The sequence below is a fragment of the Globicephala melas genome, chromosome 3, assembly GCF_963455315.2.
Source record: "Globicephala melas chromosome 3, mGloMel1.2, whole genome shotgun sequence".
Lineage (NCBI taxonomy): Eukaryota > Metazoa > Chordata > Mammalia > Artiodactyla > Delphinidae > Globicephala > Globicephala melas.
The window spans coordinates 151,881,084-151,901,715 of NC_083316.1; the positions used below are offsets into that span (position 1 = coordinate 151,881,084).

Here is a 20,632-nt window from a genome sequence, read left to right on the forward strand (position 1 = left end):
TAACTCCCTCATTTCCTCCCTCCCCGAGCCCCGGGCAACCACCATTTTATCTTCTGTCTCTGTGATTTTTTTTAGCTACTCTGGGAATCTCATGTAAGTGCAGTCATACAATATTTGTTTTGTTGTGGCTAGCTCATTTTTACTTAGCATGATGTCTTCAAGGTTTGGGCATGGATGTTTGGGTTTTTTTTGTTTGTTTGTTTTTTTCTGGCCGTGCCACATGGCTTGTGGGATCTTAGTTCCCCGACCAGGGATTGAACCAGGGGCCACCACAGTGAAAGCACCAAGTCCTAACCACTGGACCACCAGGGAATTTCCTGGATGGTTTTAAAGGAATAAATTTCCAGACCTTTTCCATAGCCTTTATATGAACTCCTTAAAAATTGGTCTGCCTTAGGACTTTCCCTGGTGGCACAGTGGTTAAGAATTCGCCTGCCAATGCAGGGAACACGGGTTCGATCCCTGGTCCGGGAAGATCCCACATGCCGCAGAGCAACTAAGCCCGTGTGTCACAACTACTGAACCCGCGTGCCACAACTACTGAAGCCCGCGCGCCTACAGCCTGTGCTCCGCAACAAGAGAAGCCACCGCAATGAGAAGCCCGTGCACTGCAACGAAGAGTAGCCCCCGCTCGCCGCAACTAGAGGAAGCCCGTGCGCAGCAATGAAGACCCCACGCAGCCAGAAATAAATAAATTTATTTTTTAAAAAAATTGGTCTGCCTTAGAAAGTGTCAGCAGTCCAGGTCTCCTTTTACAGTTGCCCTTCATCCACTTTATAAACCAAATATCCACCTCTTACCCATCTGAATTTTATGGTTTATGAGCCCAAGGCTAAGAAAAACAAAAACCCTCACCTCTTGGGTCTCAAAGAACTGGACATTTGGAGAATGCACAGCTATGTTGTGGCCTGCCTAGATGCCTATTACGTCTCTGAGAATTCAGAGTGTAGAAGTGAGGTAGTTGTAATCAGCACAATATTAAGATGTTTATTTGAATTGAAAGTAAACCTGATAGGGCTAAGAGGTTTGAAAGTAAAGTTATATGATGGATATTTTCCATCAATTAAAGGAGCTTAAAATTTAGTGTCAAGGTTTTGATGAAAAAGTTGTAAGCATATCGTATATATATATACATATGACACCCTCTAAATTGCATGATTTTTTAAAATATTTAGACTTGTATAAGTTTGAATGTATAAGGATGTATATAATTTTTCAAAATAAGTTTTGCAGGAATACTAGCAAAGCATTTTCAGGATCACTCTCCTAACTCAAAATGAGATCAGACTGGCCTGGGTAGTTTGTAATTGACAGTAGCGTAGTCCAATGACTTTCAAAGCAGAAATCCCATATGAGCATTCTGCTTTGCCCAGTCAGTGTCGTTTACCTCAGCAAACACTAATCAAGATAAAGTAATTAAAGAGCAATTTTGTCAGCTTTTTGTCTGTTGCCTTTTCTTTTTTTCAATCTGTGGATAACACCCAACACCCCCCGCCCCCCCCCCGATATATCTATTTCTCTATAATTTAAATATACTGCTGCCCAGGAGTCTTTTAGGCTCTTTAGAATTTTAAAGGCTCTGACAGTTTTCATATTTTAAAAATTGAGCCACTGTTTTGCATTGCTTCACATAAAAGTATTTAATGATGAAAGTAACAATGCTTGAGCATCACTGTGCACTGTGCTCTATTGGACTAAATGATAGTGATTTTTAAAATCAGTAAGTTGTATCAAATTTTTGGAATGGATGGCTTCAGAGTAAATTGGGTAGATTTCTGCTTTGTAACAGGAATTATCAAGTGAGTGTGTAAGAGCTACCATTTATCCAATGCCAGACACTGTTCCAAGCATATTGTCTCATTTAATCCTTACAAAAGTACTGTAAAGTATTTGGTAGCATTATCTATGTTACTTGGATTCTTGGATCTGATATATCTCTCATTCTTTTCTCCATTTTTCTCTGTAACCACACTGGGGGAGGGAGGGGCAGTGTTCCTCTGTATTAATTACTTAAATGTTAGCCATGTGACTTCAGTTCTTATCTCTGTCCTGACTGCTTTTAGTACCACACTTCTACTTTGAACTTTAGTCTGTGTCCATGGGGATGGCCTCTTCTACCATGTCTAGCCACAAATTTCTCTTCTCCCATATTCATTCAGCTCAGGTAGAATGGTGTGGGAATTGACAGACCTTATTTTTGTCCTCCCAGTCTGCAAGGGTGGGTGGGGGAATTGAGACCGAATGTGCTCATTGCCATGCAGAGTGCCCATAGGAGCTTCAGCCTTGCGAATGGAATCAGAACTTTAAGCTTGCTCTCCTCCTTACACATCCAACCTCATGGGCTCTTCACATACCTGTTACTTTCTGTCTTCAGTGTGTCATACTCACTCCTTGTTTATCTCTTCTCCAGTGCCATTTGCCATCCCCCAGATTGCAGATTATTGTATTTTGGACTGTTTTCTAGAATGGCTTTCCTGTATGCACACTGATGATACCTTCTGATTTATCTCCTTGTGTGGTTTTGTTTACACAGTGGATGCTGAGTGAGCAGCAAGTTATGCCAAGTATCTTGCTATCTTGTGGTTGAGTTGCACTGTAAGCACATTAAATATATGAAAATTCAGCTATATGCTCATAAATTTTTTAATAAGATTAGTGTGAATAGAATTACCCATCATTCAGTACAATAAGTTCACAGTGGGGAGGGGAGATGTGACCCTGCTGTTACCTTGGTCAGTCTTGGTTCCTACAGGCTCCTCACAATGTGAGCCTCTTACCAGGCCACAAATGATTCTAGCATTTGTACCATATGAACTCCTAAATATAAGCCAGCTGCTTTATAATTTGCTCAACCAAATTAAAAAATAATTGTTTCCAATATTAGATGAAAAACTGTATATATTAATTAGTCTCACTGATAGAAGATTTGTCATTCTGCAAAGGGAAATCTTCCTAAGTTTTGACAATTTTGACTGAACAATTATCACTTTGTACATTAACGGTAAGCCATGACCCCCACCCAGAGATAACCTCTTTGTATGTCTGTATAAAATTCTTCTATTTGTTAGGCTTTCCCTAACATGCTTTGAGTTTGAATGTGTGATTTATTTGCTCTCAGTTTTGATGAAATGCACTTGTGACAGAAAGGGGACTTTTTTACCTTAAATTTGTACATCTCCTATTAAAGTTTACAAATTTCTGCTATGTACATTATGTCATTCTCAGTAAGCTTGTGAGATTGTTATCTGCATTTAATAAATGTACTCTTCGGCTCAAATCAGCCAGCTAGATTGTGGTGTAACTGGGATGTATAGCCAGGGCTTAGGTCTTGTGGTCTAGAGTTCTCTGGTATTATTCTGTATTGACATGTCTCTCTCCCTTAAGTGCTGCCTGGTAAGATGTACTCACCTTGGCACAGATGACAGGTTTCCTTCATACTTGCTTTCCCAGTGCCTGGCACATCAGTGCACAATAAATTGCTGTTTGTCTGTTTTTGGTAATGAAATAATATATTTTGAATCTGAATGGTTAGAAAAAAATAAAAAACAATTTGGGATTAACACATCTATAGTAAAAGTTATTTTAAATATTACTTGTTGGGACTTCCCTGGAGGTCCAGTGGTTAAGACTTGCCTTCCAGTGCAGGGGGTGCATGTTTGATCCCTGGTCGGGGAGCTAAGATCCCACATGCCTCGCAGCCAGGAAACCAAAAGGTAAAACGGAAGCAATATTGTAACAAATTCAATAAAGACTTTAAAAATGGTCCACATCAAAAAAATCTTAAAAAAAAATTACTTGTTAAGTCATGTAAGTTTTTCTGTTATTAAGTTATATTAGCTCATTAATAATGTTATATGATTAGGATTTATTAGTATGTTAATAATACAGTGTGATTAGAGTTAATCCTTTTAATCCTCTTTTAAAAATTCATCTGTTCTCTTGGAAGTCTGCCTTTTGTGATTAATAGAGAAATAATGTAATTAAAGCCATAGATATTAATATTTTCATGGTCTTTTATGCAGGCACTGAACTTACCTTCAACTACAACCTAGAATGTCTTGGGAATGGAAAGACTGTTTGCAAATGTGGAGCTCCGAACTGCAGTGGCTTTTTGGGTGTAAGGCCAAAGGTACCTTTTAAACATAAAGCTGTAAAATAGGAACCTGTAGATTACTTCCCATGTCTTTTATTGGTCTTAGTTGATCTTACCTTTCCTAAGAAAGATTCTCAGTCTCTGTGTCTCTTTTTGCCTTTTTAAAGATATCAAAGAATCTGATATTGAATTTAAGATTCTAAATGTACTATAAGACTGTAGATAAACATAGGACTTTTTTTTTTTTTAAGAACCCTTAATCTTAACCATGTACCAGTATAAACTTTGTTGTATCTTACTTCCTGGTTTTTTATGTGTACTTTAACTGAATTATAATTCTATAACTGTTAAGAATTGTTTATAATTCTTAAATATTATACATTTTTCCTTGCTGTTACATAATTTTCATAACCGTCATTTTTAGTGACTGTTTAAATTTTTATATAATGGATGAACCATAATAGATGAACATCTGGATGCTTCCAGATTTCTCTATCGTAAGTAACAGCATGCTGAAAATTGAAATTTAATTTTGATGCAAAGTAGACTACACCGTGACTCCAATTGGGTATTTCCCATTATGCTTGTTTGATTGTGAAGTCAACATTAAGAACTGAAAAATGCAAATTAGCATGGAAACCACTAGCTAAAGAGGGTAATCATTTTGAGCTATAGTAAATGAAGAACACCCAGTGATTATTCTTTTATTTATTAAATAAGAAAATTTATATTGGATTTTGTATTTTGTTTAGTTGGTTAAATGGTCTTGTTCCTTAAGATGTGTGGTTGACTTAGTCCCTATAAATTAAAATAGTAACAGAGTTTAATGGTGTTAGGTGCACTAGGGATGTCAGTTTCTATATCTTTAGGGTCTGTGTAGCATTTCACACATGAATCAGTGAAAGGGAAATTCGGGAGCAGAAGTTTAGAAATGGGAGGAGATCACTGTGGGCTGGCAATAAATTGGATTGGTCCTGGATGTTCCTAGGCTGAGATAAATAATGTGATGAAAACCATGCATTTTGATGACCAAGTGTGGTCTGCAGGGAGCACAGAGTAGACCTGTGGGCTGCACCAGGATCTATCTTGGGGAGTGGTGGACATGAACCTAAACTGACTTAGGTAAAGATGCATAGCTTGTCAAGAGCAAGGGCCACAAATTAGTTTTCTGTGTCTTCCTAGCACATGGCTCATACTAAGTGCTCAGTGAAGGTTTGTTGAATAAGTTAAGAAATGTGTGTGACACATACACCCAGAGAAGTCTTCCTTAGTTTTTGAAATTAGACAAACATAAGAATAAAAATAAAACTTACTGTTAAAGGATGATCTTTAATACCAGTCTTATGTATCAACAGAAAGCAGCACATTTCTCTCTTAATTCGCTCAAGTGGTAGGAGTAGTTGATACCAGATAAAATTCATGCTACCATTCATTGGGTACCTATGATATGCCCAGTGCTTTTCCTGCATTTTCTCTTAACTTCACAGTAGTCTATGAGGACTGTGTCTTCCCAGAGGAGAGTCTGAAGCTCAGAGAGGATAGTTAACCTGGTCAAGATCATACAACTAATGTGTCGACAATATTTGACCTCTAGAATCAACCCATTGCCACAGAGGAAAAGTCAAAGAAATTCAAGAAGAAGCAACAGGGGAAGCGCAGGACCCAGGGTGAAATCACAAAGGAGCGAGAGGATGAGTGTTTCAGCTGTGGGGATGCTGGCCAGCTCGTCTCCTGTAAGAAGCCAGGCTGCCCCAAAGTTTACCATGCAGACTGTCTCAATCTAACCAAGCGACCAGCAGGTTGGTGCCAAAATCCATTTAGAGTTCTCCTTGTTCTCTGCCAGAATTCTCAGAGCCCTTTGGTCTTCCCATGCATAGTGTTGAGAGGTGTCAAAATAAATGACAACAAAGGCTTAGAATCCTAGGTTATAGAGAAGGGAACAGAAACTCACTCACTCTGTCAAGCATTTTATGTTATTTTATCCTCCCAGCAACCCGTAGAGAGGGGTGGGAATGACAGGAGTTTGTCCCCAAATTAGGTTTCCTTCAATATGTGGTTGCCAGGGTAATGAAATAATAGAAACTAAGGTAGTGTAGGGGCAAGGCCATAACACTGACCTCAGTGCCAGGAAATGGAAATGGGGAATTGTTTCAGAAGCAATTACTCAGGGCCGTAGCTGGCACAGGTTGTGATAGAACTGATTTTGCCAATGAGCCAGGAGTGAGCTCTAGCATAGTTTACTTGGAAGGAGCTGGGATGGAACACTGTCCATGGCAGAGATTCGGGTATCATGAAATGAGGGTAAAAGAGAGCAGCTTGGGTTGGCTTTGGGTCTTTCCTGCTGATTCTGTGTGGACAACACAGGTAAAGTTTGTGCTAGTTTCCAGACTTAACATTGAGCAAAGGTAAATCTGCTTCCATTTTTCACCTTTGTGTATCTGCTCCCTGTTCCTAGTAATAACCAAATAAGCAGTTTAATTGGCTGAGATTTTCCCCATAGGGTTGAATATTTAAAGGTTGTACAGGACAAATGGAGTTTGTAAAAATATGAAAGTAATATCTTCACATTCCATCTAAGGGGAGCTTTGGGTTTTGTTTTATTGTTGCTTTTCTCCTTGTTGGAAATAGTTGTAGAAATCAGGGTTTACTCCTGCTTGGGTTCTTTTTGTTGTTTTTTACTCCTGCTTGGGTTTTAACTGATGCTCAGTTGCTACTTGATAGTTGGCTGTTATTTTTATGCATTTTGCAGAAAGTAAAGCTGAGATCCTGGGGGAGGGGAGGTGGGCAAGTGGCATGAGCTCTCTGCAGAAGGCAGCAGTTTGAAATCACTCCTTTGACTTAGTTCCAGAGCCATGACCCATCTCATATGCATGTCTTGTTTTCCTAAGCCTTTGTTTCACACCTGTGTTTTCAGGGAAATGGGAGTGTCCTTGGCATCAGTGTGACATCTGCGGAAAGGAAGCAGCCTCCTTCTGTGAGATGTGTCCCAGCTCCTTTTGTAAGCAGCATCGGGAAGGGATGCTCTTCATCTCCAAACTGGATGGGCGTCTGTCTTGTACTGAGCATGATCCCTGTGGGCCCAACCCTCTGGAACCTGGGGAGATCCGTGAGTATGTACCTCCTACAGTACCGCTGCCTCCAGGCCCAGGCACTCACCTGGCAGAGCAATCATCAGGAGTAGCTGCTCAGGGGCCCAAGATGTCGGACAAGCCATCTGCTGACACCAACCAGACGCTGTCGCTGTCCAGAAAAGCTCTGGCAGGGACTTGTCAGAGGCCACCGCTGCCTGAAAGGCCTCCTGATAGAACTGACTCCAGGCCCCAGCCTGTAGATAGGGTCAGGGACCTTGCTGGGTCAGGGACCAAACCCCAATCTTTGGTATCCAGCCAGAAGCCATTGGACAGGCCACCTGCAATGGCAGGACCAAGACCCCAACTATCTGACAAACCCTCTCCAGTGACCGGCCCAAGCTCCTCACCCTCAGTCAGGTCACAACCACTGGAAAGACCTCTGGGGACAGCTGACCCAAGGCTGGATAAATCCATAGGTGCTGCCAGCCCAAGGCCCCAGTCACTGGAGAAAACCCCTGTCCCTACTGGCCTGAGACTTCCGCAGCCAGACAAACTGCTAGTCACCAGCGGTCCCAAACCCCAGACTTCAGACAGGCCCTCTGAAAAATCCCATGCCTCTTTGTCCCAGAGACTCCCACCTCCTGACAAAGTACTATCAGCTGTGGTCCAGACCCTGGTAGCTAAAGAAAAAGCACTGAGGCCTGTGGACCAGAATACTCAGTCAAAAAATAGAGCTGCTTTGGTGATGGATCTCATAGACCTAACTCCTCGCCAGAAGGAACGGGGAGCTTCTCCCCATGAGATCACACCACAGGTTGATGAGAAGATGCCAGTGTTGGAGTCGAGCTCGTGGCCTGCCAGCAAAGGTCTGGGACAGATGTCACGAGCCATTGAGAGAGGCATTGTGTCAGATCCTGTCCTTCAGCCACCGGGCAAAGCAGCGGCCCCTTCAGAGCACTCCTGGCAAGCTGTTAAATCACTCACCCAGGCCAGACTTCTTTCTCAGCCCCCTGCCAAGGCTTTTTTGTATGAGCCAGCAACTCAGGCCTCAGGAAGAGCACCTGCAGGGGCTGAGCAGACCCCAGGGCCTCCCAGCCAAGCACCAGGCCTGGTGAAGCAGGTGAAGCAGATGGCCGGAGGCCAGCAACTACCTGGACTTGCTGCCAAGAGTGGGCAGTCCTTCAGGCCTCTTGGGAAGGCCCCATCCTCCCTCTCCACTGAAGAGAAGAAGTTGGCAACCACAGAGCAGAGTCCCTGGGCCTTGGGCAAGGCCTCACCAGGGCCAGGGCTCTGGCCCATGGTGGCTGGACAGACACTGGCACAGTCTTGCTGGTCCTCTGGGAACACACAGACATTGGCACAGACTTGCTGGTCTCTTGGAAGAGGGCAAGACCCTAAATCAGAGCAAAATACCCTTCCAGCTCTTAACCAGGCTCCTTCCAGTCACAAGTGTGCAGAGTCAGAACAGAAATAATACCAGTAAATGCCACATGACCAGACCAGCTGCCCCCAGGGTTCTTGGGGAAGGGAAAAATCTTATTTTTCCCTCTTAAAAAACAGACCCCAACACTTTTCCACTGATATTCTCTCCTTATATCCCAACATTCAGAACTCTTGCGACATTAGCCAGTGGGGGCTTGTGGTTGTGTGAACCATGTATGGAAATCCAAGTGGGCCCCAGCCAAGGAGACAGACAGACTCGGGTCTCTTTCCCCCAACCGTTACTCATGGTGAACTTGAAATAAAAAGTCCACTCTGGAGTCAAGCATGGGATTCGATTCCACTGGTCAGGTTGAAGGTAGCGGGGCTCTCAAAGCTATTTCTCTAGCCCTACCAAGCCCCACTGAGGGTACCTGATGAACCCTTGGGAGGAACTGATACCCATTCAAATCGGTGGTGATTTCTTGAACATTCATGTGTGCTAGGCCTGGTGCTAGTCACTGGCAGGAGATACAGAGATAAATAAGACCTGATCCCTGTGAGCCTAACATGCTTGCCTGGGTTCCCAGGTTATTTTTAAAGAACCTTTGACCAGGAAATAACAGGAAGTTTGAGGGGCCTTGGGGCTCTGGGCTCATTTTGTCATGCCCTTTGTGGCCCCAGAAGTGGTTGTTTTGAGTGTCTCCTGGTCAGGTGTGCCTGTGTGTATGTGCATGCGTGTACACTCATGCGGAGGTCTCCTCTATAGGCAGGTAGGGCCTGTTGGCTGGGCAGCCTCTGCTGCTTCTGTCTGGGCTCTGGAGAGTCTAAAGATCTGTCCTTGGTGGAGCAGTTGGTTGGGGGGCTGGGCTCTGTGAGGACACAGCTTTCCCTCAGTGTAAGAAGGCAATTGGCAAGCTTACCTTTCTTTTCTACAGATTTTCCTCCTTTTACATCAACCCACCCCATGCCTGTCCCCCAAACACTCAGGTGCTTTCAGATTTCAGAGTCTCGGGCAGTAGACCTAGGGAATCTCTGGCAAGCTCTGGGCTAGATCCACCACCAGCTCAGGGAGAGTGCCAGATCCTGGCAAGAAATTACTTCTCTCCTGATCCTTTGCCCTCCTACCTGAATGGAGGGAGTCTTCTTCACTAGTGGATTCTACCACCCTCTTCCTGAGAAATGCTGTGCTCTGTATTGAGAACACCTGCCTGCTGACTTAGCTCAAAGGCAAGCCAGAACCCTTCCCCATGACTGGCAAGATGTGGCGTTTAGAGCAATGTCCAGTCCAAGAAATGACTCCTCATAACTGCTGATTATCTGTTACTGCTGCCCTGAGCTGGGGCCCAAGGGCTGGGAAATCTGTTGGTGCTACCCTGCCCTACCATTCACCCAGCTCACTGACTGCCAACAGGAATTGCTGTTTGGCCAGTTCCTTCCCATTCACCCACCCCCTCTTTGTCCCTAGACCAAACATGTTTACCTCTCTGCTTTGCCAACTTAGCCAGCAGCTTTAGCCAACAGGCCATCTCCTGGCCCCAAGGTCTCCTGGCCATTTCTGTCTCAGTTATGGCTTTTACACCCTCAACAGGATTCTGTATTTTGTCCCAATTTCCTCCTCCTGAGTTTCTATTGAGGTTACTCCCATACTTCTAAGGAGGGAACAACTGTTGTTATAGAAGCATTTGCGCTTTATATAAAGATTTAAAAAAGAATTTGCTTTTATTTCCCAAAGTCTGTCTCTGGGGTTGAGACATTTGAACTCAGGCAGAGGCATGAGGCTGGGCAGGGCTGCCCTGAGTTTAGCGGCCTATTCTTGCATCTCACTTAGACCTCGGACTCTCCTCTGTAAATTCCACCTGCCTAGTTCTCCCCTTTCATCCTGTCTCTCTTCCCACATCATCAGAGAGGAAAAGCTCTTTGTTTTAGAGGAAGAGAAAACAAAGCATCTTATTTTCTTTTAAAAAAATTTTAAACCATGGAAAAGATATTTTTAAAGAAATCCACCCAGAACATTAAAGTTCATTATATTAAGTATTTATCATGTGTGAGAATAATAAGTATATAACTGCAGCTAGTAGGTCCCTTTCCCTATTCTCTTAGGTTGTATGAGTAGGATTTGCTTGGTGCCAGTCCTGTGCCCTTTTTTTCTCCTGTCATCTGTAGTTGTGATCAGAAAAAGATACCCGCACTGCGCTGTCAGAATCTCTTTCCACTGTGTTGTGTGTTAAATTACCGTAGCTCTTTGTTTCATGAAATAAACTGTGAATTTTGTTGGGGGGTGGGGTGTGCAGGCTATGTAAAATTTTTAAGTGGAGAAGTTTGATCCTGAAGGAGCTTCTCTTATGTAGGCTTTGGTAGGTAATTGACTTGACAGCCACTCTAGATATGTCTCACAGGACAGGAAGGAGTGAGGGAAAGGTGGGCCACTTTGTGGTTTTGTTTGTTTTTTCCATTCTCCCATTCACTGGAAAGCTTCCTTCCAGACCTGCGTAGGAAACAACTTCTGAAGCTGTTTATTTAAATGGATGGACAGCCAGCCTGGCTTTCATGAGGGCCATTGTAAGACTCTCTTAGGTTGATTGGAAATTAGATGTTCAACTCTCAGGCCCACTGATAGCATTTGATACTAGATTGTTAACATCATGAAAGCAGTCACTATACAATTAGAAGCAGAGTCGGAAGGACTTTTGGGAAGTGAGACTCTTGCATGACCCTTTGCGGGGGGTGACCTTGCCATCCTTAGGGGATTCTCCTGGAACCTATACTGAGACCTTTTCTCCAGGGGGTGTGACTTGGCAGTTAAAAGGAAATCTTTACTCTTAGAAACTCCTGATCTTTGTGTAGGATGCTATTTTGGCATTTGGCCAAGTGCTTGTAAATCAGGATCTCAATAGAGCGGCTGCCTTTAAGCCAGTTCCCCAGGAAGCCTTTCTGAGGGGGAAGCCATAGCTTCCATAGGTAGTTAGAGAACTAATACCTGTCCTGGCCCTGTTAAGTCAGAAAAAATTATGGAAACTGTTGAAATTTGAATTCAAAGCCTCATTTGCTTCTCTACTGGAGCAAACCCATTCTAATAGCAAAATAGTTGTCACTGTTACAAAAGCATCCAAGTTTTTAAATGTCTGCTTCCCCCTGAAGTTACTGAGTTTGAAGTGATTTAAATCACTGTGTTGATCCTCTTCTGAACAACTACCAAATCTACATCTTTAGCATTGATGAAAATAATTATTCTATTCTTTACATCCTCCACCCCACACTACAGTCAGGGCATGAAGTGCATCAGCGATCCTTTTCCAGGCTTGGTAGCGTCTACTCACAGGAGCTGGACTCCCAGGTTGCCTCGTGAGAACAGAGTGGCAGGAAGGAAGGCTGGTCCTGGCAGCTTCCCCTGTGGAGAAGAATCAGGAGAGCACTAAATGTGGATGGATTTTTTTTCCCCCCCATCAGCTCCTATAAAGCAGGTTTTCTCCTAAGGCTTTTTTGGGGGACAGTGTCATCCTCTTGGGGTCTGTCAGGAGGTCAGAGTAGCCCAGTGTCCTTACTTCTCTGAGATCATGGCAGGAAAGGAGCTGCCACAAGCCCCTTTTCCTGCTGAATAATGTTTGGGCTGTTCCATGTGTTAGACATTCCAGATCATTTAGAGCTGGGTAGCTGCTGCACGAGACTTTCCTTGGCTGTGGACAGTTAGCTCTCAGCTGAGCTTCCTAGAGTTAGTGCAGCAGGGCCAGAGGTTGCTGTAGTATAAATTGAAAAAAAGAATAGGTAATTGCTTTGTACACACACAAAAAAATGCAATGATGGTGCTAATTTCCTGGTATAAATAAGCACTGCCAAGGGTTGAGGGACTGGTGACTTGAGAAACCCAGATTCCTGTTTGGGAAGAAGAGATCTTATGTAGTTTCCTTGAGGCTTTATTAGAGGAGGGGAAGGTAGAGCCTTGGTGAATCTTGCATCTGACCCTGAAATAGTCCAGTGCAGTCCAGAGGTGGAAGAGATGCTGTTTCCAGATGAGGGTGGCCATTGAGTTTCTCAGGGCTGGTGTCACCTTGTCCATAGCCTCTGTCCACACTGCCTGAACAGGTTGGTAGAGAGCTCCAAGTGTGGGGTCTCCCTCAGCTACCTTCTGCCCCTCTCTACCTCTTCCACTCTCATGGGAGCACCTCTATTGCTTATGAAGATTAAGGGTAATATTTCTTAAGGAAGTGGAAAGAGTTTATTTTAATTAGAAATCCACAGCCTGGGGAGAAATGTTTCCTATCAACATAAGCAAAAATAGCACATGTTAAACTCATATGGTCCCTTTTCTAGAGCTACTTTCCCATGACTCTCAAAACATCAGGCTGTTGAGGGCTTCAGGTGTAACACCCTGGAAATCGAGCAAAGCTTTTTGGACAGGAGGTGAGCCTAGGGAGTTAGGAGCAGAAATGAGTGGTTCTGGTGCTTTAGACTTCCAGGGTAGGGGCAGAGAACAGGTGGTCTCTAGGTCTGAGGTGGGTGCTGCCTGTGTGTGCATGTAGGTGAGAGTGTTGAAGACGGGCGAGTGCAGCACACAGGAGCTCATGGAAGAGCAGCTAAGTCTTGGCAAAAAAACAAGCTGACAATAGAGATCTATCTTTATATTTTTAAGAAAGGGGCAGGGGGGGTGTCAGCTGAGGTCCATCACTTTTTTTGCCCCCCTTCACCCCAATAGATTGTCAGTGATAAGTGGAACTCTTAGTGAAAAAGAGGGGAGCCCTGTGCTAGGAGTCCCCATAAACATGTACTGTAATTCTTTGTATATAGAAAAAAATTACTGTAAAGTAAAGTTTAACTTTACTCTTATGGCCCTTGCCCTGTGTTTTGTTTTGTTGTCCGTGGGGAGATGTAGCCTAACAGGAGGGAGGATGGGTTTGGGGTGAGAGCAGAAGCCAGCCCCTGAGGTAGTTCCCAGGGACACGGAACTGAGCCCTTCCTCCAAGCACCTCATGGGAGTGGTGTGGGTTTCCTCCCAGTAGCCACAGCTGTCAGAATGTCTTTCTGCTGCTTTTGTGAGTGGCTGGCATCAGTTTCAGTCCCTACACAGGAAGCCTCCATCACCCACGAAGGAAGGGTATTTTGAGGTTTTTAAAAAGGAAGTGGAACCAAAGCACTTTCTGAGTGTGAGTCTAGACATTTTGGCCAAGTTTTTAGTTTTTTAGAGCAGGTGCTGGGCACTGCAGAGGACTCAGCCTAGGCCTAAAATGGTAAAGTGAGGCAAAGGGGCTGAGCATCCCATAACAGAAAAGGCTGCCATATGCTTCCTTTTGGTTGAAGGGTTGGTCCTGTCTACAGTAACATCTGATTCTTCAGAAATATCTGGACGTCCAAGGCCCAAAAATACACTTTCAGGAACCCCTGGGAATCTGCTTCCCTTCTGACTTAGTCCTGAACTTTCTACCCCAGGGAAGAGTGTGGGAAGACAAGCATTTAGTCCTACAGTTACTTTTCACTCATGATCTTCAAGTCCTGAACTGGGTAGTGGTCACTTCATTTTACGGATGAGAAACACAGGCCAAGTTTAAGTCCCTTTTCTGAGTAGCTGAGTTGGATCCCAATCTGGATCCATAAAACCTTTCTAAGTCTTGCAGAACCTATGATTTTTCTGTTAAGCCACATTATAGGGTGTTGCTAGGAAGCTTAGGATCTGAGCCACAGGCATGACTCATGGACTTAGACATGACAGAGGTGCAGTAGAGCCAACCAGTCTGAGGTAGAAGTGCTTGATCCTTTGATCTCTGGATACTACTTCAGTGCCTTCCTTGCTCTTAGCACCAAGAAGGAAGTGTGAGCTTTGCACTGCCCCAACCCCAGCTTCTCGCCCTACCTTTTCCCCCACTAAGGAATAGGAAAGGGCCCTTCTGCTTCTCCATTATCTCACTGCAACCCTGGGGTGAAGCCAGTTGGTTTCCAAAGGAAAGTAAGAGCTAAGAGGAGCCTTGATATAGGAAGCGAGGGCCGCCAGGTGGCCCCAGAAAGTACTAGGTATCTTGACACCCAATCCACACAGCAGGGAAAGGGGTTGAGTGTGATTCACAGTGCATTGATTTTATTTACAAATCAGAAGCCACTTAAATAATTTGTAGACACAAGTGCTGTCCAGGGCAGAAGCCTGGGGTCCAAATCAGCCCTTACCCTCCTTGTGCCCATCAGTCAGCCCAAATGCTGCCTCCGTTCCATGGGCCAGCACAGGCAGGTGCCACCTCTGCCGCCATGGGGACCCAGGGTAGCTCAGACGTGTGATCACCCAAGCCCAGACAAAAGCTAGGTCCAGCCTCTCTGGGGGAATTCCTTTAATTCCCCCAGGCCAGGTGAGTGGTGACTCAGTGATGACAACAGCTGTAGAAGTAGGGGTTTGCCTTCTGGCCCAGGTCCACGCCCTTGTCCTCTGTCAGAGAGAGAGGTGGCAGCTCAGCATCATTCTATTGGGGGATCAGGTAACTCATGAAGGGGGCCAGATGCTGTGGGCCTAGAGGAAGTCTCCACAGGAGCTAGGGAAGGACACACCTGTCATCACCTGGAAGGCGGCCACACTGACGTAATCCTCTGCTACTTTCTGGAACAGCTCATCTGGCAGGAAAAAGGGTGATAGGTGAGGATCAAATGCCAGTGGCCCTGGGATCACCCAAGTAACCAGCCCTCTAGGCTTTTCTCTGTCTCCCTTGTTGCCCTTGCGTGTTCTGCTGTGAGGCCCAGGACAGCACTCACCCACACTCTGGCCTGTCTTGCTGGATGTTTCAAAGAGCTGAGCTTTGATATCTGTAAAGAGAAGTGTCTAAAGCCTCATACCTGAGAATTAGGTGGACACAGACAAAGGGGAAGGCTAGCAGTACAGGGAATCTTCTGAACCCCACAGATTCAGGGAGGCCAGAGAAAGTCTTCCCATGGAGGATCTTGCCATGGTAGCCAAGGCAGTCCCTATTTTTTGTGACCCACCCAAGTAGCCACTTCCCTCCCCCAGCCCTAGGGAGCTAAGGAGCAGCTACTGTCTGCATAGTCCTGGACGTCGTGGAAGTCCACACGTCGGCGCCGCCTGTCCTCCTCCAGCAGGTCACTCTTGGTGCCACACAAGTAGATCTTACAGCCCTGGAGCAGAAGACAAGGTGAGGGTCACCCCCCTCGGACCACCAGATCCCCAGCCCGTCTCGTCTTATGGTGAGGTCGGGCCACCTACCTCCTCTAGGTTGCGCAGTTCCTTCACCCAGAACTTTGCCCGTTCAAAGCTGCTGCTGTCCGTCAGGTCTTGGTGTGGGACACGCAGGAAACACAACCAAGTGTCAGAAGCTGTTCTGTAATGCCAGCCTGGCACCCTCCCCTTCTTGTTTGAGAAACAGGCCAAAACATCCTTACCATAGCAAACGATGGCAGCCTTGGCGCCCCGATAGTAGATTCGGCTCATGGCCTCATAGCGCTCAGAGCCTGCTGTGTCCTGAAGGGCAGGGGGAGGCTCAGCCCTGGCCTGAGTTGCTGAGCTACTCCCCAAAACTGCAAACTAATGCCACGTTCTCCAGACCCCGTTTTTAAACTGTGGTCTAGAGAACAGAAATGGCCTGTGAGGCCACAAGTCAGCCAGTAATAGGCAGGACCTACGCCTCCTCAGGAATGGGTTTTCCCAGGACTTGCCCAGAGAACTTACCCAAATACCCAAAGTCACCGTCCGGTCTCCGACGGACATCACCTTGGCCACGAAGGCGGCCCCAATGGTCTGCAACCAAGGGGAAGCAATCAGGGCCTCGGATGCGGGTTAGCCCCCTCCCACCCGTGCTGGGCCGCGTCGGGCGCACTCACGTTCTGATAGGGCCCCACCAGGAAGCGATCGTGCACGTATCGCTCCACCAGGCTTGTCTTGCCCACGTACTCCTTGCCCAGCATCACCACCTTGACGTCCACACGCTGCCCGCTCATGCTCCCGGGGCTGCCTCACCCGCTTCAGGGTCCTGAGCGGGGGCGGGAGGCAAACCGGATCTCCACTACGAAAGGCAGCGCCCGAGCCTCAGTCCCCGACCCCAGCCGCCAATCTAAGGCTCCAGACGCCGCGACGATATTGAGCTACAGCAACGCCTCCGTCCGCCCCCGCTCTTCGGCCCCGGGTGCTGATCCTCCTTCTGAGAGCCCAGGACCCGGGGCGGCCTGGGAGCGTGCGGGGAAGCGCACTCAACGCCGGCGTCCGGGTCGCTAGCTCGCTCCGCTACTCGCTTGCCCGCCCGGCTTAGGGGCCGCTCCGGCACGGTTTCCCCACAGAGCCTGGGAAGGGTCCCTCCAACCTGGCTCCGGCCCGGAGCACCGCGACTCCCGCGTCGGGGGAGGAGGTAGAGGCTGGGGAGGCGGGGCCGCCCGGTCACGTGGGCAGGCGCCGGAAGAGGTGGGCAGTGCGCGGCTGCGCCGGAAGTGGCGCGCGGCCAGACAAATCCTCATGGCGGCGGTGGCGCCTCTTTGGGTGCGGCGCTGGAGTGACTGAGCTGCTAGCTTGGCGGCCGAGCGTCGAGCTCCAGCCCGGTCTCCGCGTGCCCCCCGGGCTCCGCACCCCTGATGTTGCGCGGGCACTGAGCCCGCCCGGCCTGGACAATGGTGAAGTATTTCCTGGGCCAGAGCGTGCTCCGGAGTTCCTGGGACCAAGTGTTCGCTGCCTTCTGGCAGCGGTACCCGAATCCCTATAGGTACGTGGCCCTGGAAAGAGCAACCCTCCCACCTCGCTGTTTGGAGATCGGAGTGTGGGGGCCGGGAAAGACTCGACCTCGAGTGGGGGGATCGCCGGAGCCGTGGCCACGTTTAGGACGAGAGGACCTATCGGGGAAGCGGCCAGGCTAGTACTGGAAGGAGGCTGGGTCTGGGCAGTAGTTTACTTGAGGCCCTAGTGAAAGGTTCTCTCATCTCAGGGTGGTGAGACAGGAAGAGGCGGCGGCACCGGAGCTGGGGAGGGATCTTGGGGTTGGAAATCCGGGCGCTTGTCTACTTCTCTGCCATGACGCTCTCCAGTGGTGCAATAAATCATGAGGTCCAGCCCTGCTGGAAGGCCTAGGAATCCAGGTCAGCGAGGAGGCGGGAGTTGGAATTTGCCCTGGGTTAGGCTCAAGGGACTCTAGTTCAGGTCTGAGCCACAACACAGATCACTCTGCAAGTTTGGGGAAAGTCATGGCCATTCTGGACCTGGAGGCTCCAGATGGGAACCCCAACAGGCAGTCTCTTAGGGCCAGGCTTCTGAGGGTCACCTTCACCCCGACACCTGCAGCAAACATGTCTTGACGGAAGACATAGTGCACCGGGAGGTGACCCCTGACCAGAAGCTCCTGTCCCGGCGACTCCTGACCAAGACGAACAGGATGCCCCGCTGGGCTGAGCGACTATTTCCTGCCAATGTTGCTCACTCAGTGTACATCCTGGAGGATTCTATTGTGGACCCACAGAACCAGACCATGACCACCTTCACCTGGAACATCAACCATGCGCGGCTGATGGTGAGACCCCTCCCTCTTGGTTCCCCCAGAACTAGAGAGCTCCAGGTACATGTGGCTAGGGAGCCATGAGGGAGCTTCTATGATCCAAGCAGATCTGAGGAGTGTTGGCGCTAGAGTACAAACTCAGATGATCTCTTCAGCTGGTCATCTTCTCTGGACCTGTGTTTTGACTCATTCATACAGTGGTGGAGGGGGTTATCTGTTTTACAGAGTCATTGTAAGTACTAAATGCAGAGCACTCACACTGTGCCTGGCATGTGTGCAGGTTGGGCCACAGGCATGATGCTGAGGGACGGAGGGAGGCAGTGGTTTTCAAACAGGAATCTGTCAAGCCATAAAGGGTACCTTGCATGTACCTTAGAGGGGGAGGATCTGGGCTCCCCCTCTAGACTAGAGTTTGACTAGAGTCTTTTATCTGTCTTATGTAGTGGATTTCTGCCTGAGATTTCAGGGGAAAAGGGTTGCATATACCTTTGCTTTAAAAAAAGTAAAAAAGGCTTGAAAACCTGTGGTTTGGTTTAAGGAACATCCTACAGTATCTTCTCACCTGTGAGTACCCTAAAAGCTTCCAGAGAACTGTTATTTTCTTTCTCAGTTAATCTTCACAATAACACAGGGAGGTGGGTATTACTCTCTATTGTGCAAAGAGGAAAGTGAAGTCCAGAGAGGGGAAGTCACAGAGTGAGTAGGCAGCTTAATGCTCTGCCCCTGAGTTATCTGAGGGCCTCACAGCTGACTGCCCTGAGGGTGCTACAACTGTGTTTTGTAAATTACAAAGAAAAGATCCAGCTCTAAGAAATGTCTTTCAGTCCAGCTGTGACAGGTGTCTTAAGTGTTTCTCTTGGAAGTGCAGGTCCACTTTCTCCTCTCTGATAATGAGCTGTGGTGGTTGCCGGATTTTTCTTTTTTTTTTGGATTGTCAGGAGCTCAAGGGCCAAAGTGGGTGGAAGCCAGGTTGAAAACACCACACATGTCTAGATGTAAAGGTACAAAACATCCAGGATGGAGCTGGAAGGCCCTCTGCTGATCTCAAGAGTCCATGTAGCTTTTCGTTTGAAGGGTCAGAAGAGAGGTTTTTAGAGAGCAAAATGACTTTTTTTCATCTTCTTACTCTCTTCCCAAAGTGCAGCTTGGGAATACAGTAAGGGAAAGGAATCGGTTTTCATTTTATTGCTTTCCCTAGTGAAAAGAGGCAGGGAATCAAATTTATGTGCAAGCTGGCAAAGTGAAGGACTCCCACACAATTGTGGTTGGCTTGACTGCCTGCACAGGTGGTAGAGGAACGATGTGTTTACCGTGTGAACTCTGATAACAGCGGCTGGACCGAAATCTGCCGGGAAGCCTGGGTCTCCTCTAGCTTGTTCGGCGTCTCCAGAGCTGTCCAGGTGAGCAGCGTTGTTGTGGTGCTGGGGCTCTGGGGCCCAGGGCATGTAACATAGAGTCCAGGCTGGGGTTCAGTGGGCAGCTCAGAATCCTTCCCCTTCTCATCTTTTGCCAGGAATTTGGTCTCGCCCGGTTCAAAAGCAACGTGACCAAGACTATGAAGGGTTTTGAATACATCTTGGCCAAGCTGCAAGGTGAGGGTTCTGCACACAGGCAGAGGCTGAGTCAAGTCCTAACTGCCCTGCCTGGGCTGGAGCCTGGAGCTGTCACCACCCTACTCTGAGCAACTCATCTGTACCCTGGGTATTTCCTTCAGGGCCTGGTGCACAGGAGATGAATGTCCTGGGAGGTGATTTAGGTGGGTCTTGGCATTCTTTGAAACCAGTCCCCACCCTTTGCTCCAGGTGAGGCCCCTCCCAAAACCCTTGTTGAAACAGCCAAGGAAGCCAAGGAGAAGGCCAAGGAAACGGCACTGGCAGCTACAGAGAAGGCCAAGGACCTTGCCAGCAAGGCAGCCACCAAGAAGCAGCAGCAGCAGCAGCAGTTTGTGTAGCCAGCCCAGGCCCTGGGGCCACAGCACAGCAAACCACTTGCTCCAGTCCCTGTGCTCTTTCCTCCTTGTACTTTATTATTAAAAGTCAGCTTCCAGCCCTGTCTGCTGTCTGGGTGGTGGGCTGGGGGTGGGTGTGTTGTTTGGCCTCTCCAGCACACCAGGCCGTTACCCATGTCTGAGCTGGGCCTGCTTATTCCTGCATCAGGTGGCTGAAGATAGAGGTACAGTGACTTGCGCAGGGTCACGTCCAGGTGAAGTGGTCATAAACGCTAGACTGTAAGCTCCATGAGGGCAGGGACCTTTGTTTTATTTTCTGATGTGTCCCAAGTACCTGAAACAAAATCTTGCACATAACAGGCACTCAATAAATACTTGTTGAATTCAGTTGGCCCCAGCTCTGGAGTCAGAAAGCTTTGGTTCAAATCTTGACTCAACTGTTTCCTGGCTTTGGACCTCAGGCGGGTCACGTCACTCAGCCTCAGTCCCACTGTGACAGACAGGGACTGAGGCCTCCGAGTTGTGAGGAGTAAAGGGGCACTGCCCGGTGTGGACAGCAGTGTTTGTGGTGGCTATGGATCTCATTTCCTCTTTTCCAGTTTGTGGCTGGGAGTTCCCCCATTCTCACCAGGCAAGACCATGG

At 47.4% G+C, this 20,632-nt stretch overlaps 3 protein-coding genes across 10 annotated transcripts in view; 2 read left to right on the plus strand and 1 right to left on the minus strand.

Annotated features, from left to right (window-relative positions):
• The window catches only part of NSD1 (nuclear receptor binding SET domain protein 1), a 136,608-nt gene extending 123,201 nt beyond the window's left edge, over nt 1–13,407 (plus strand). For 5 of the 7 annotated variants that reach the window (XM_030846930.2, XM_030846934.2, XM_030846928.2 and 2 more), the window contains 3 exons: nt 4,023–4,129; nt 5,688–5,892; nt 7,008–13,407. In XM_030846930.2, the coding sequence (XP_030702790.2) occupies nt 4,023–4,129; nt 5,688–5,892; nt 7,008–8,638 (1,943 nt within the window). In that variant the 3' untranslated portion in view covers nt 8,639–13,407. Of the gene's footprint in view, nt 1–397; nt 4,002–4,022; nt 4,130–5,687; nt 5,893–7,007 lie in introns of those variants that run through there. The other 2 variants (XM_060296680.1, XM_060296681.1) reach the window with 2 other exon arrangements.
• On the minus strand, nt 1,510–16,940 carry RAB24 (RAB24, member RAS oncogene family). 2 transcript variants are annotated; one of them, XM_030846940.3, is made up of 8 exons: nt 16,390–16,940; nt 16,238–16,306; nt 15,952–16,030; nt 15,776–15,843; nt 15,588–15,687; nt 15,310–15,360; nt 15,109–15,171; nt 1,510–11,974 (listed from the first exon to the last, which is right to left on the minus strand). In XM_030846940.3, exons 1-8 carry the CDS (start codon nt 16,504–16,506, stop codon nt 11,817–11,819), a joined length of 705 nt encoding a protein of 234 aa, XP_030702800.1. In that variant the 5' UTR covers nt 16,507–16,940; the 3' UTR covers nt 1,510–11,816. The 2 variants fall into 2 exon arrangements, with proteins under 2 accessions (XP_030702800.1, XP_030702802.1); XM_030846942.3 differs by lacking the exon at nt 1,510–11,974 and adding an exon at nt 14,624–14,989 and having other exon boundaries at nt 16,390–16,933.
• Nucleotides 16,941–16,963: 23 nt separating this feature from the next.
• On the plus strand, nt 16,964–20,402 carry PRELID1 (PRELI domain containing 1). The gene is made up of 5 exons (XM_030846943.3): nt 16,964–17,258; nt 17,831–18,056; nt 19,328–19,441; nt 19,555–19,633; nt 19,844–20,402. Exons 1-5 carry the CDS (start codon nt 17,167–17,169, stop codon nt 19,990–19,992), a joined length of 660 nt encoding a protein of 219 aa, XP_030702803.1. The 5' UTR covers nt 16,964–17,166; the 3' UTR covers nt 19,993–20,402.
• The last annotated feature ends 230 nt before the right edge of the window (nt 20,403–20,632 follow it).

Bases quoted from the DNA above. Each gene is read 5' to 3' on its own strand.
- RAB24 (XM_030846940.3), bottom strand. From the start codon at position 16,506: ATGAGCGGGCAGCGTGTGGACGTCAAGGTGGTGATGCTGGGCAAGGAG. The intron at 15,844-15,951 runs GTAAGGATGTTT...TCCCACACCAAG, and splicing joins GGCTGCCATCGTTTGCTATG to ACCTGACGGACAGCAGCAGC. The intron at 15,172-15,309 runs GTGAGTGCTGTC...TTTTCCTGCCAG, and splicing joins CAAGACAGGCCAGAGTGTGG to ATGAGCTGTTCCAGAAAGTA.
- PRELID1 (XM_030846943.3), top strand. From the start codon at position 17,167: ATGGTGAAGTATTTCCTGGGCCAGAGCGTGCTCCGGAGTTCCTGGGAC. The intron at 18,057-19,327 runs GTGAGACCCCTC...CTGCCTGCACAG, and splicing joins TCAACCATGCGCGGCTGATG to GTGGTAGAGGAACGATGTGT. The intron at 19,442-19,554 runs GTGAGCAGCGTT...ATCTTTTGCCAG, and splicing joins GCGTCTCCAGAGCTGTCCAG to GAATTTGGTCTCGCCCGGTT.